The following is a 13,863-nucleotide window of genomic DNA, read 5'->3' on the forward strand; positions in this document are numbered from 1 at the left end:
CTATAAAAAGATGAGGATAGATTTTTTTGTTTAGAAAATTGAAAAGGGAAGAAATCAAAAAATACGGTCATTTCTGTCCAATACTTTTGGATACCTGGTGTTTTTTTTTTGGACAGGGCGCTCAGTATGCCTTCGGGTGTGATGTCAACACGTGACAAAATACTGGCGAGAGCGGGGCTTGTCGGAGTGGCTTTGGAGGCGGCGGACTGGGCCGAAGGGGTGCTGGCTGTTCCTGGAGATGGCCGGGCTGAGGGGCTGCCTGCTTGGGGCAGACGAGAGAATGAAAGAAAGTCAATTAACTCATTCCCTCCCAAAGACGTTTTTAGACGTCTTTTCAGACTTGGTCCAGAATTGGCTGGTAGTGAATCAGTTAAATGCCAATCGTCCTGGAAATGCATTCGGTAATCATCAAAAGGATCATTTAGGCATCCAGTTGCGTTGGCGCTTGCCCACTGCCAGCCAATTACGCAAGCAATCATTCATGCTCGCAATCACACCTACGGACAAGTTTGTGGGCGGAAGCTGAAGTACCCAACAAACACGCCAAGTCCAAACAAGAAAGTCAGCAGTGAGATTCAAACAAGGATGTCCAAACTGTGAGGTACATATGCCAACCGCAATGCCATTTGTACACAAGTAAATTTACGATATTCATTCACACCCGTGCGTCAACAAACGAATCCTACGACTCTCATTGTTGTGAACTGAAGTTCCATCTCGGGCAGTGGCACTCTGGGGAGTGCAGAAAAGTAACTTATTATTATTAATTATATATTATATTTTTTTAAAGCCAATTCAGTCCTGACATGGGCAATTTCATGCATTGAAGCTTCTGCAGCGTCAAACAAATTTGCCAATTAACCATCGGTTCCGTCAATGTTGGCCAGGTCCCAACAAGGCCACGCGAGAACCCGGGACATCCACCTCTTAGGGAAAACGCATGATCGAATGAAAGGAGTCAGAGATCCGTGGCGTGGAATATCAACGCAAAGACATCAATCAGCGGCCCGGTAGTCCAGTGGTTAGCACGTTGGTTTCGCAGTGCGGAGGTACCGGGTTCGATTCCAGCTCCGGCCTCCCTGTGTGGTTCGGTTTCCTCCCACATTCCAAAAACATGCGTGGCAGGCTGATTGAACACTCTAAATTGTCCCTAGGTGTGAGTGTGAGTGCGAATGGTTGTTCGTTTCTGTGTGCCCTGCGATTGGCTGGCAACCGATTCAGGGTGTGCCCTGCCTACTGCCCGAAGACGGCTGGGATAGGCTCCAGCACCCCCTGCGACCCTAGTGAGGATCAAGCGGCTCGGAAGATGAATGAATGAATGAGAAACTCAGACTATATACATACACCCCCCCCCCCCCGTCAGACACACACACACACCTACCCGTGTTCTTCATGGCGGCCGTGAGTGAACTGAGGATGGAGCTGATCTTTCCCAGGTCCACCTTGGCCATGTTGACTCCCAAAGGAGTGGATGGCGTTTGAGAGGCAGAAGTGGGTGTGGCTGGGGTTACCGCAGAAGCAGCGTTCGTCTTTGAAGCTTTGGTAGGTGTGGTCGGAGTTTTGGAACCTGCATCCAACTTGACGTCAGGAGGGGAGATCTCGCCCGTCTTGCCACCTGCTGATTCCCAGAAATGGAGAAATGTGTTTTCAGGGACGCGTTACTGTACAGTCAGGTCAGAGGATGAGGGCGGAGCTCGCAGGCTAACCGAGTGTTAAAGAAGAGCGCTCCTCTTCGTCAGACACGTCCATGTCCTCCCTGCTGTCGCTCGGCAGGTCCCCTTCGTCCATGGCCTTGCCGTCCAGCTCCGGGTCCACCTGCGCTCTGGCGGAACCCGTACCCAGGAGTGGGGAGTCTGAGCCGGTAGGGGAGGGAGCATCTTCGGACGGGGAGGGGATGGGCGAGTCTTCGGGCCCGGGTAGAGTCGACTTGAGGGAGTCCAGTTTCCTCTTCAGACTGGCCACACGGTTCGCAAAAGCACTGTATGCCTGCGCATGTGGACAGAAGAGAATGCTGTGGTTGTCATGTCATGTCCCCCCCCCAAAAACTGAAACATTGTTATTGTGCATATAAAAAAAGGAGACACACGTTACCACACGTCACAGGGGGTGAATTTATTGACGAAACCTGCATGAACACATTCAACCTGATTCTTTGGCTGCGCGCAATTGGACTCAAGTTGCGTTTTAAGCAAGCATATCGAAAATACCGCATCAATGGTGCCTTCACTTACTTCAGGACTTGGAATGTTATACTAAGCACCCTGTGAACTCAGCATTGTTTACAAACCCCTCAATTGATCATTTAAAAGCCATTTTTAAAAGGTGGTTATGATGATCATGAATAATACTTTCATACAATGTGAACACGAGATATGACGATATTATAGCTCGGATACAAATTTGAAAGCAGTCTGGTTTTGAAGGATTGCCAAAACGAGCCCAAAGCGGCAGCTTCAAATCATGTCGCTGGACTTCATGTTGCCGGACGATTTTGAGGGATTGGATTCTCAAAAGAATTCCATAGAGGTGATTGAGGAGCCGACGATGAGAAGAAAGGAGCGTTGGCGCGGAGTGCCGATGCGGATTTGGAGCTGGGAGTCGCGGCTTGGAGTTTGAAGCGGATTATGTGGGAGAGGAGAAGTGAACTAATCTCTTTTCGTCAATGGACGCTACAGCTTCGTGTTTGCTTTCAAAACTTTGCTTGTAGCAGACGTGTGCACATTTTTCAGCATGTCGTCTCTGATCCACTGGTGAAAGGACACTTTGATCCTCTCCTCTTTCATCTAGAACTGCTTCAGACAACAAAGTGTATGCAGAAAAGTGGTGAAGATTGCACGACTGTCTCTGTCCTATGTGTTGTCTTGTGTTATTTTTGTTATTTTGACTTCAAAATGGCGCCGCAAGAGTGGCTGCCTTTCCAGCAGCTCCTATTTTTTTGTTGTTCTACTTCTTCCTTTCATAACTTTGCTGCTGTGAATCTGGAATTTCTCCATTGCGAGACTAATAAAGGTTTTCTTAATCTTTTCTTAATTTATTTGGCCCAAGAATAACAAAAACAAACAAACAAACCATTTCAAGAGAACCTTTGCGTCACATGTTGCGGCCCTCGCAACACCACCACGAGAATGAACACTCACATTAGCCACAATCTTGACCTCCTTGTACTGCGTCTCGTAGAAGATATCCGCGTTCTCCAATGCCTCCAGCAGGGGGGGTCCTGTCTTCAACTCCTCCTCCAGGAAGCCAACAAACTCCTGCAGCTTCTGACAGCCGTCCTCAAAGTCCTTGGCGAATTTGTTCCCTCCCGCTTTGTCTGAAAACCATTTCAGGTTCCGACACAAAGCGACGCCACACTCAATTCAGAGTCAAAATTATAGACTCAAGCGAATGCGGTCGGATCAATTCGAACCTTTCAGCCTCTTGAGCGCTTCCGTGCTGCAAATGTCCAACCTGAGAGCCGTGAGCTGCTTCTCGCGAAATTCCTCTTCTGCAACCGCCTGCTTGTATCCTGACAGTTGCTCTATAAGCGAGCTGGGCTAAAAAGACAGAGAGCGAGAACCACAACATTTGGCTACCGCTGAGCACGGGCAACGAATGCATGAATGTCCGTGCGAGACTTACGGCAAACTCTTCAACGATCTTGGACTTGATTGCAGCTTTGGTCTTGGCTGGAGCAAAGCATTGAGAAACGCGCATTAAAAATATGCCTGAAGCTAAAATGTTACAGTGGACTCTCGACTGCAGAGGTGTCCAAACTTTTTCCCCGCGAGGTTTGCATGCAGAAAAATCAAAAGGATGGAAGGGCCACTTTGAAATTCTTCAACTGTGACATACTGGACACAATAAAACTAATCCATTCATCCAACCATCTATTTTTTTTTAGACGCTTATCCGCCATCAAGCAATTTAAAAAAATGTCCAGATATTGTACATTATTGTATAGGTTTTTTTTTTTACCCAAAAAGTACAACATTAATGCTTTCTGTTAAATGGTTGAGGATTTTTCTGAATTTTGGGGTGGTCCAATGTCCGGTATCACACATTCAAAAGCAAAACAACAAAAGCTGGAAGAGCACTCATGTGAAATGTTCACAAATGGCACTTCAACACAAAGTGGAGCGAAGCAATTTTGCTTCCAAAATGGATTTCTTTCCTCACTGAGGCCAAATTTTGTTGATATTATACTTGACAATCGTTTGCATCTTTGTATTATTGTTCTCCATTAAAAAAAAAAAAAAAAAAAAAAAAAAAAGATTTAACTTAACGAAAGAGATGACTGATGATACATTTTGATGGCTAATTTGCTGTCCCACAAATGGCTGAAAATTAAATTAACCACAAATGTAATAATCTAATAATACAAGTACACCCTTTCAAATGCAAAAGACTCTTATATTTTTACCTAATATGAATGTCAATATTTATATACCAATCTCCCCCAAAAAAGGAAAGAAAAATAGACTGAGGGCGAGCAAAAACTGCATATGAATGAAAATCTCAACCAGAAACAATCTTGGGAGTGGAGGGGGGGGGGGGGGGATAATAAAATTACAAACAGCCAAAACATACAATAAAATGTTCCATCAACAAACAAAACTGCAGTTCAATATTGCACATGTCGGCACAGAGGTATCCAACTGCACATCCCTTAATGCACAGGTGTCTAACTCAAGGCCCGGGGGCCAGATCTGGCCCGCCACGTCATTTTATGTGGCCCGCGAATGCAAATCACGTGTGCCAACTTCAATGATCCTTGCTAAAATCTGTACCGAAATGTCATGTGCAACCACGTTGAGATTTTGCAAGAAACGCGTTACCCCGTCTACAACTCACCTAAACAATAATTAGACAAAACAACAAATAGTTTAAAAGTAGTAATCCATCAATTTGTTGTACACATGTATTGATACGATTTGATGATTCAGCATTTATTCAGTTTCGCTGACGTAATGGCCGTCCGGGGGAAGACGTAACTCCAAAGTGGCCTGCCCCACAAAAATATGTTTGACACCCCTACCTTAATGTTTAACACTGCCAACCCAGTTCGGAGACTTGAATAAAAACAATGTGGAGTAATAGTGCAAAACACTTTCATATCAGTGAATCCCGAGAGAGGCCATCAACAAACCCGAGCCAAGAACACCAACATGTTGATTTTGTGTCACATAAGGCCACAGTTGCCTGGCCAAGGTCCATGTTGCACTTTTAGGAATTGCATGACAGCCCCGACCAAATGCCCCCCCCTCCCCCGAGCCCAAAAAAGTACGACACGCTTACCAGTCACGGGTGGCGTCTCTCTTCCTTTTTCCTTTTCCTTGACCTTTTCTTTTTCCTTCTGCTTCTCTCGATCTTTCTCCTTCTTGTTCAAGTTGGCTTTCAACTGGGTGAGGAGCTCCTCAGGGTACACGCTGCGCTCCTCCCAGATTGACAAGATCCTTTCCACGGACTTGCGCACCTTTGCGTCCCTGACGACGTGACACGCAGACACACGCAATTTCAATGTCGTTCATTCGGAGCGAGATTCGGAGGAACGCGTGGACGAGAAGATTGTCGCTCACTTGATGAGAAGGGCAGCGTTGGGGAGAACGTCGGCAAAGGCCGAACGGAACACAATCGCGTTCTTTCTTTTGCAGTTCTGAATGACATCATTGGCAAGGTAGAAGAGATTCAATCGATGGTTGTTGTCAGCTGAAAGAAGAAACACAAACAGACTGGCAAATATAGTGACAAATGTAAAAAGGAGTCCCCACAAATAAACAGCGGACTTTCGGGTAGAAATGTCGCCCTCCCCCCCCCCCCCCCCCCCCTCCCCCCCGCACCGTTTCGGAGAATAAGGTGCACCTTTAATGAAGGCCTATTTTAAAAGCGTTTTCATATGTAGGTCGCAATCGCGGCTGCGGTTGTGTTAATGTATTCACGAGATGGAACGATCCTGAAGGGAATACAATACAATACAGCTTTATTTATATTGAACGGCTGCAGCTGTAACGGAGCGCTTTACAGAACAATTCAAATTTCTACGTCCAAGAAAACAGAATATTAATCCATACAGAAGGTGCAAGTGGATTATCAGGCGCATTTTCGGGCTTTTGAGAAGTTGGAGTGTTTTCAGGTGCGCCTCATAGTGCAGAAAATATCGTACTCAAATTATTCTGTCCACCATTCTTGGCGGTCACTATCGGATATATATATATATTTTTTACAATCGAATCACATGATAGAATTTATTCGGCAATAACATTTCTTGTCAAATGGCGTTGCCCCACACCCCGTTAGTTTTTAGAAGCAGATTGTTATAATTAAATTGTAATAATTAAATGAATCATAAAAAGTATGTATAATTGGTCAATAGAATTTCTATTGAAGGTTAAAACCTTTTTTTATTTTTAATATTCGGCACTTAATTTTTAATCAGATTGCTGACTAATTACGCCTTGAAACAAGTGGGCCACGCCGGCTAGAATTACACACGAAATGGTATTAAAACGACACGGCGATTGGTGCGACTCCAATTCTCTCGGAAGGGACCGACTCGGTAACCTTTTTAAAACCGACAGCGACTTGTTGGGTAGCGATGAATGCTAAGGGCTACAAGTTTGGTATCCACTTGCAGAACCTGAACGCACCTGACAAAATGTCATTACAGCGTACGCATATCTTGGCTGCGAACGATTGTCACAGTCGATGAAGAAAAAGCAGTTTATCAACACGGTGATTACTGGTATTAACGTCCTCAATACTTCGGCGAGCGTTCATCGTGACAGCCTTCTGCCACTCAGGTGTGGTGTCAACAAACCTACACGAGACCGTGAAGCACTAAGGCACATCATTCCGATGACAACAACAATGCAAACAAATCAGCATTACCGCTTCCTATACATCACCGAGTTTCATGAAACGAGGTACGGCACTCCGTCACTCAAATTGAAAGTAAGACTGTACCCAGTTTGTGACGTACAGAACATCTTTCGATTTCAAGAACGGATGCGCGCCCCAATGGAGTAGCACAACTCGCTGGCGTCTCATTGAGCAACATCTTTTTTTTTCCCATTTGTCTCCCGTATATTAAATTCATGAAGCCAAACGTACCCTTTGCTCAAACTTGCAAATGCTTTTTTTTTCTTTTGCAAATTTCCATTTTTAAATTATTTGACGGGCGGCCCGGTAGTCCAGTGGTTAGCACGTCGGCTTCACAGTGCAGAGGTAGCGGGTTCGATTCCAGCTCCGGCCTCCCTGTGTGGAGTTTGCATGTTCTCCCCGGGCCTGCGTGGCTTTTCTCCGGGTGCTCCGGTTTCCTCCCACATTCCAAAAACATGCGTGGCAGGCTGATTGAACACTCTAAATTGTCCCTAGGTGTGAGTGTGAGTGCGAATGGTTGTTCGTCTCTGTGTGCCCTGCGATTGGCTGGCAACCGATTCAGGGTGTCCCCCGCCTACTGCCCGGAGACGGCTGGGATGGTCTCCAGCACCCCCCGCGACCCTAGTGAGGATCAAGCGGTACGGAAGATGAATGAATGAATGAATGAATGAATGAAATTATTTGACCAGAGGATGCAACCACCAGTTTGGGGGCGTGGGGGGGCGGGGGGGTTGAGGCATGCCTGGCGCTGCCAACAGTGGATGATTACGACTGTACAAGGGGAGTCAACTGAAAAATTACACGTGTCACACGCGAGACGGTCGTGGTGGCTCACACACCCTCATAGTCACACGCGCTCAACAACATACAATGGCAGCACAAACAACAATACACACACCAAAAAAAAAAAGTCATTTTAACCTTACGAGATCCATCCATCCATTTTCTGAACCGCTTAATCCTCACTAGGGTTGCGGGGGGTGCTGGAGCCTATCCCAGCCGTCTTTGGGCAGTAGGCGGGGGACACCCTGAACCGGTTGCCAGCCAATCACAGGGCACACAGAGACGAACAACCATCCACGCTCACATTCACACCTAGGGACAATTTAGAGCGTCCAATCAGCCTACCATGCATGTTTTTGGAATGTAGGAGGAAACCGGAGCACCCGGAGAAAACCCACACAGGTCCGGGGAGAAAATGCAAACTCCACACAGGGAGGCCGGAGCTGGAATCGAACCCGGTACCTCTGCACTGTGAAGCCGACGTGCTAACCACTGGACGACTGGGCCGCCCACCTTGTGAGATTGGGGGGGGGGGGGGGGGGGGGAACACGCAACTCATCTCAATGTCTGGTAAGGACGAAAGCTCACTAGATGCTAGCTCGGCAGCGTTCACGTTGCCTTCTCAGAACCCCCAGTGGCACTTTTCGGTCACCCCCACCCCATGACAGTCAAATCACAGCATTTGCAACTCATACAAAAACACATTTTATGAAATCATGATGATGTTACCAATGGAAATAATCCTTCAGCACTCTGTGGGTTAGAAATGTCGATTCATCAATACAGTGGAATTCAATATCGATTCTGCAAATTCGCCTGAATCGTTTCCCCAACCTGGCCACTGAGGGGCACTTTGAATGAGATTCCTGTTGTATGAGCAGAAAGCACATTCAACCAAAACAACAACAACAACAACCACAGAAGCAAGAAGCAGCCAAAGCAGAAAACTGTAAATGTCTTCTCTAAAATCTGACCATTGGGCTCCAATTCCCCTGGAAATTGACAATCGCAAGATCTTTTGGAAGCTCCGGCAGTATTAAAAAAGAAAAAAAAGTCCAATCACGCGACAAACCGGAGCAACCGCTTCCATCGAGACCACGCGGTCGCCGTTTAACCAAAATAATCAAAACTCCATTTCCTCATATGAGATGCAACTCGACAATTCATTTGTCCGCCGCCGAGAAGCTGCCGCCGATTTCCATGGAGAAGGTTGAAGCCGGAGACGCTCCAACGGCGCGACACAATTCCAACACATCACAAGTATCTGTCCCAAAACTGTGTCGCGTGATGACTGGACTTACAAAAGCGACTGACCCCTCCGTGGCGATCAATTCTCATTTCATATCCAACGAGTGGGTACGAGTGTCAAATGGTTTTGCACGCCAGAGCCCCACACAGAAGCCACGCAAGGAGCAATTTAGCCGACAGAGGCAATAAATGAAAAGTTCAGTTCTACGAGTCCCTACCGGACCGCCGCGCTCATAGCCTTTCGTCTTTAGTGACCCGCGGCCTGTTTGAAAGCCGGTGGCACTCAGAAGACGGCGCGGTTGCTTTTCAAGACAGCGAGTTCAAACCCAGCTTGGATCAAAACATCGCAAAAAATTGAAAAAACAGTTGGAAGAGGATGTGAATGAGAATAACGGCAAATATTTTGGGATGTTATTCATCATTTGAATGTACCTGACGGGGTACAAAAAGCTTGCTCCTGCATATTTTGGACATAAGCTTTTGCCATGTCACGCATATGAAATGGTTACGCACGGTTTATATATATCAGTGCGTAACCATAATAATTTGATAATTATTATATAAAACATGATAATTTGATTATATATATATATAATATATATATATTCATTCATTCATTCATCTTCCGAGCCGCTTGATCCTCACTAGGGTCGCGGGGGGTGCTGGAGCCTATCCCAGCTGTCTTTGGGCAGTAGGCGGGGGACACCCTGAATCGGTTGCCAACCAATCGCAGGGCACACAGAGACGAACAACCATTCGCACTCACACCTAGGGACAATTTAGAGTGTTCAATCAGCCTGCCATGCATATTTTTGGAATGTGGGAGGAAAGCGGAGTACCCGCAGAAAAGCCACGCAGGCCCGCGGAGAACATGCAAACTCCACACAGGGAGGCCGGAGCTGGAATCGAACCCGGTACCTCTGCACTGTGAAGCCCACGTGCTAACCACTGGACTACCGGGCCGCCCTATATATATAATATATATATATATATATATATATATATAAAATGTAGGGAAAAAAACAACACTGTGAAACCTCAACTTACAAATGCCCGTTGATTGAAGGATTTGAGTTTCACAGACATTCTTTGTAGAAAATTTGTTTTTGGTTTTTTTGGGTATTATTTTCGGTATACGAACAGTCCTGGCGTGGACGAGAGAATGAATCGATGTTGTGCTTCTCCTTATGCTGCGTAACTTATTGGCCACGTTCACAACACTTTGCTGTCAACTGGAAAAAAAAAATAAAAACAGTTGGATCCCTCCACGGCGGAAGGCGGACGTCTGTTGCGTCGGTAGATGGGCGTTCTGCCTCCGCAAATCACAAACGATTGACACGGTTTCAAAACTTTTTGCGCTCTGCTCGCGTCGAGTAACGCTCGATGATGTATGCACTATGGAAATATTTGAATGTGGAAAGCGGAGAGCAACTTGTGTGCCGAGTGATAAATTTGATGCATTCCAAAAAAAGGGATTTCAATGTTTTTACTTGGTTTAAAAACCACTGCTCCACTAGCCATATCAATGGCACCATGTTGGCAGAGTTTATGTTTATTTCAAAACAAAAACAAACAAAAAAACAGCTTCAGGACAACTTACATGTACCCCCGCCCCTTTAATACATTGGATCGGGACTTTGCAGATCTCAGCAGATCTGATCGGAAGATCCCCAATATTTGTAAGTGGTGAGGGACCGGAAAAATTCAAATTAATTCATTCAGTCCCACCCAGTTCCAGAACAAGTCTGACAAGACGTTTAAAAACGTCTTTTGGAGTGAATGATTTAATTGGACGATTAATTGGTGATCAGCATTGGTCTTTGTTGAAAGTAAATAAATAGTAGGGCCTTAGTAATCAAACTGCGACAACCAGATCATCTGCAACTATGTCAAAAGTTGCAATCATATAACTTAGCATCCTGCTCAGCGTTGCTGCCGTGACCGCGCAAAGTGCGGGTCACTGTGCTTCGTGCGTTCCATCGAGCATGTACGTGTAGAAAAGCAAACCGTAGGGATCAGAACATGACGGACAAAACTTTGAAGTCTTCAAATGTTGACAGCACAGAATTACCACATTGACAGTTGAGCACCTGCAAAACAGAGAGACAACTCAAACATTCCCCAAAGGTAACAAAATGTCAACCAGCCAAAAAAATAAATAAAACTCTGACTTCAGACACAAGTCCTGTCTCACTTGGGCCATGAAGTTGCCTCTGATACTTGAGCTACAGCTATCAAATATTTAGTATTTGGATATCCGACTGGGACGTCTTTTCATTTTTATTTAAATACATTTTTGTACTTAAATGGGAAATCAACTCCAGAAAAAAAACCCAACATGTTATATGCAGCCCCACAAGTCGAAACTCGGCATTCCAATTTACATCAGAATGCCGTTTTTATTCATCTGAGGGGGGGGTAGGCCATTTTGCCACTCACTGAAAATGACATCACAGTTGCTCGGGGCTCTGCTTGCGAAGGTCACATGCCCAAACTCAGGAAACATTTTGCCAAGACCGAATCCAACATGATCAAATCAATGATCAAATCAACTCCACACAACTTTGGCGATTCTTAAGCAATTCGTCGATTGTCCACCATGCTCATCGGTTCAACCCCACCGACAACCAGATTTCAGGCCTGCCAAAGAGATGCCGCATGAGCTCAATTGGACATTGCTCACCTCTAACAACATTGGTGAGATGGCAAAGCTCACCATTATTTATAAACGGCTATATCAGCCGTTTTCCTTGCAGGGCCTTGACCAAAGAGAGAAGTCATGTACCGTTTATATAAAAATGACTATCCTTACGTTATCGTATTCCTTCAGCTTTGCCGGCAAGACTAGAGTGGCTCAACAGGTAGGACACTGGGTCCCATCACATTCAGTGATGCATGTGAATCCACGTTGTATGTAATCATCCGACCACTTTCTTTTTTTTTTTGCTCGACATAGTTAGCATGTATTAAAAAACACATTCTTAAAAAATTCACACAATGTACTATCATGACAGTCACATTTTGACGACTGAGCGAACTAAATTTCCTACAGCACTGATTGGAAAAGCGATGTAATGCGATCATCTGCAGTGGGGCGCATCATAAGTTATTAACATGTTGAGTCGGGTGTGTCTTAACCTCCAAGGCAGAGGCTCGGTCGAACCCCTGAGACCGATTCACCAAACTCTGAGTGTTCAATCGAACCAAGGTTGAGAACCACTGCTTTAGAGGCACACGTTTGCAGTAAGAGCGGCCGGTTATTACCGATCGATTGGAGCATCCTTAGTTCTGAACTCTTGACATTATTATTAATTTGTCCATATCTTAAATCAATTTGTAAACTAATGATCGTCATATGAGCAGCTGCTTGCTGGTGTGCTATGCCTGCAATTTCCATATGAGCCAATTAGTCAAACGGTTGCAAAAACTAACTAGTCAACTGGTATTCATGTAAAAGCATTTGTTGTCATTTTAGTATGGAGGAAAGTTTGGGCTCGTTTTTTTTTTTGCAAAACCACAAATTAATGGTGCAAGAAGAACATGTGTTATATATTGTTTAGACCGGGTGGTTACGAAAACCGCAACATTGGGAGACCTAATGTACACCTAATGTAAACCTAGTGCTCTGATCAATCTCTTGCAACCGAACCCCTCCGAAATTTAATTGCAGATCCCTAATCTCGTTTAACAAATTAGATGTAGCCCAATCGTTGAAAACGAACACATAAACAGGTGCAACAACGAAGAACCCATGCTTCATTCACGACCGGCAATCCAAATATGGAAGACCAAACACTCATAATAACTTCACATAAGAAGACTTGCGTTAAATGTCACTCGAGACGTAACTAGCAGGCACTCGAACGGCGGTGGGGAGTGTTGAGCGAAGCAGGGGTCATTCCATGACAAGAAACAAACGTTTGGACCTGGAGGCCCCCTTGTGAGCAAGCTTGCAGCCAACTGAGAGCAGATTGTTGCTTTGGCTTGATCACAATTAGCGGCGCTAATGTTTTTACATTGAGAAATCCATTCAATCGTCACTAGGCGAGTTCAACGCGGATTTCGAGTTCCACACGAATTAATTTCTTCGCCAATTTGTGACGTCTCGGGACACAAACGTAGTCGAATTAGCTTTAGCATAGTTTAGCTTTTATCTTAAGCTAGAGCCCGCTTAGGCTACTCACATTTCTTCAGCCACTTCATCCAGTAGCGCACGACGAGGCCGCTCTGCTTCTTGTTCTCGATGCACCAACCGGAGATACTCTGGATGGACTCCATTGTGTTCGATATTCCTTGAAAGCGGCGATCTAGAGAGGCTTCGAACGCGGCGTTGGAGCTGCGGGCTCCGTGGCCGCTCGCAGCTCCGGAACCGGCGGCCATCTTTGCAGGTCTCGCTTGCTTGGCCAAAAGAAGAGGTTGCCCTGGCTGGCTGCACATTGCGACAATATAATTGGTTGCTGGGATGAGTTCTACTACAATATGATTGGCTGTTGGGCCCACGCAGCTGCAATATAATTGGCTGATGTATTTTGTACCGAGGCGGGAACAGAAGTGGGCGGACTTTTTACGAATTCCACTCGCTCTCACTCTAATAAATTTCATTTATTATTATTGTTATTATATATTGATCCATATTTGTAAAGGTCATCCCGTCTCTTCTACATTGGCTGCCATTCCCCCCTGGATGCAGGGCGTGTCCTACTCAGATGCAGGGGCCAATCATTGCAGCATCTCGTGTCCATCAGCCAATCATATTGCTGATGATAATTCCCGCGAAAATCGTTCTCGTCGTTGAGGAACAACGGCAGACAGACCACACACTACAAGTTTTCACTTCCACCATTTCTTTATTGTAATTCAGTAAATTTTTGGTTTCGGGGTACGGTCCCTATTATGAAAAATTGGCTTTTTTTTGTCCTGTATAGACCATGGCATTCCAAGACCTCGTAGAGTCCTCCAAACATGAAGGACCAA

At 45.5% G+C, this 13,863-nt stretch overlaps 2 protein-coding genes across 5 annotated transcripts in view; one reads left to right on the forward strand and one right to left on the reverse strand.

Annotated features, from left to right (window-relative positions):
- Positions 1–13,305, reverse strand: part of rprd2b (regulation of nuclear pre-mRNA domain containing 2b) — a 17,047-nt gene extending 3,742 nt beyond the window's left edge. Inside the window, exons 1-9 of one of the 4 annotated variants that reach the window (XM_052064972.1) lie at positions 13,074–13,305; positions 5,559–5,688; positions 5,278–5,465; positions 3,622–3,668; positions 3,410–3,536; positions 3,138–3,313; positions 1,707–1,986; positions 1,382–1,615; positions 95–259 (exon numbers count right to left, since the gene is read on the reverse strand). In XM_052064972.1, coding sequence (XP_051920932.1) covers positions 95–259; positions 1,382–1,615; positions 1,707–1,986; positions 3,138–3,313; positions 3,410–3,536; positions 3,622–3,668; positions 5,278–5,465; positions 5,559–5,688; positions 13,074–13,269 — 1,543 coding nt within the window. In that variant the 5' untranslated portion in view covers positions 13,270–13,305. Of the gene's footprint in view, positions 1–94; positions 263–1,381; positions 1,619–1,706; positions 1,987–3,137; positions 3,314–3,409; positions 3,537–3,621; positions 3,669–5,277; positions 5,466–5,558; positions 5,689–13,073 lie in introns of all 4 variants that reach the window. The other 3 variants (XM_052064970.1, XM_052064969.1, XM_052064968.1) reach the window with 3 other exon arrangements.
- Positions 1–13,863, forward strand: part of ca14 (carbonic anhydrase XIV) — a 159,703-nt gene that overhangs the window by 101,818 nt on the left and 44,022 nt on the right. The window lies entirely within an intron of this gene.

This window comes from Hippocampus zosterae, chromosome 5, assembly GCF_025434085.1.
Source record: "Hippocampus zosterae strain Florida chromosome 5, ASM2543408v3, whole genome shotgun sequence".
Taxonomy (NCBI): domain Eukaryota; kingdom Metazoa; phylum Chordata; class Actinopteri; order Syngnathiformes; family Syngnathidae; genus Hippocampus; species Hippocampus zosterae.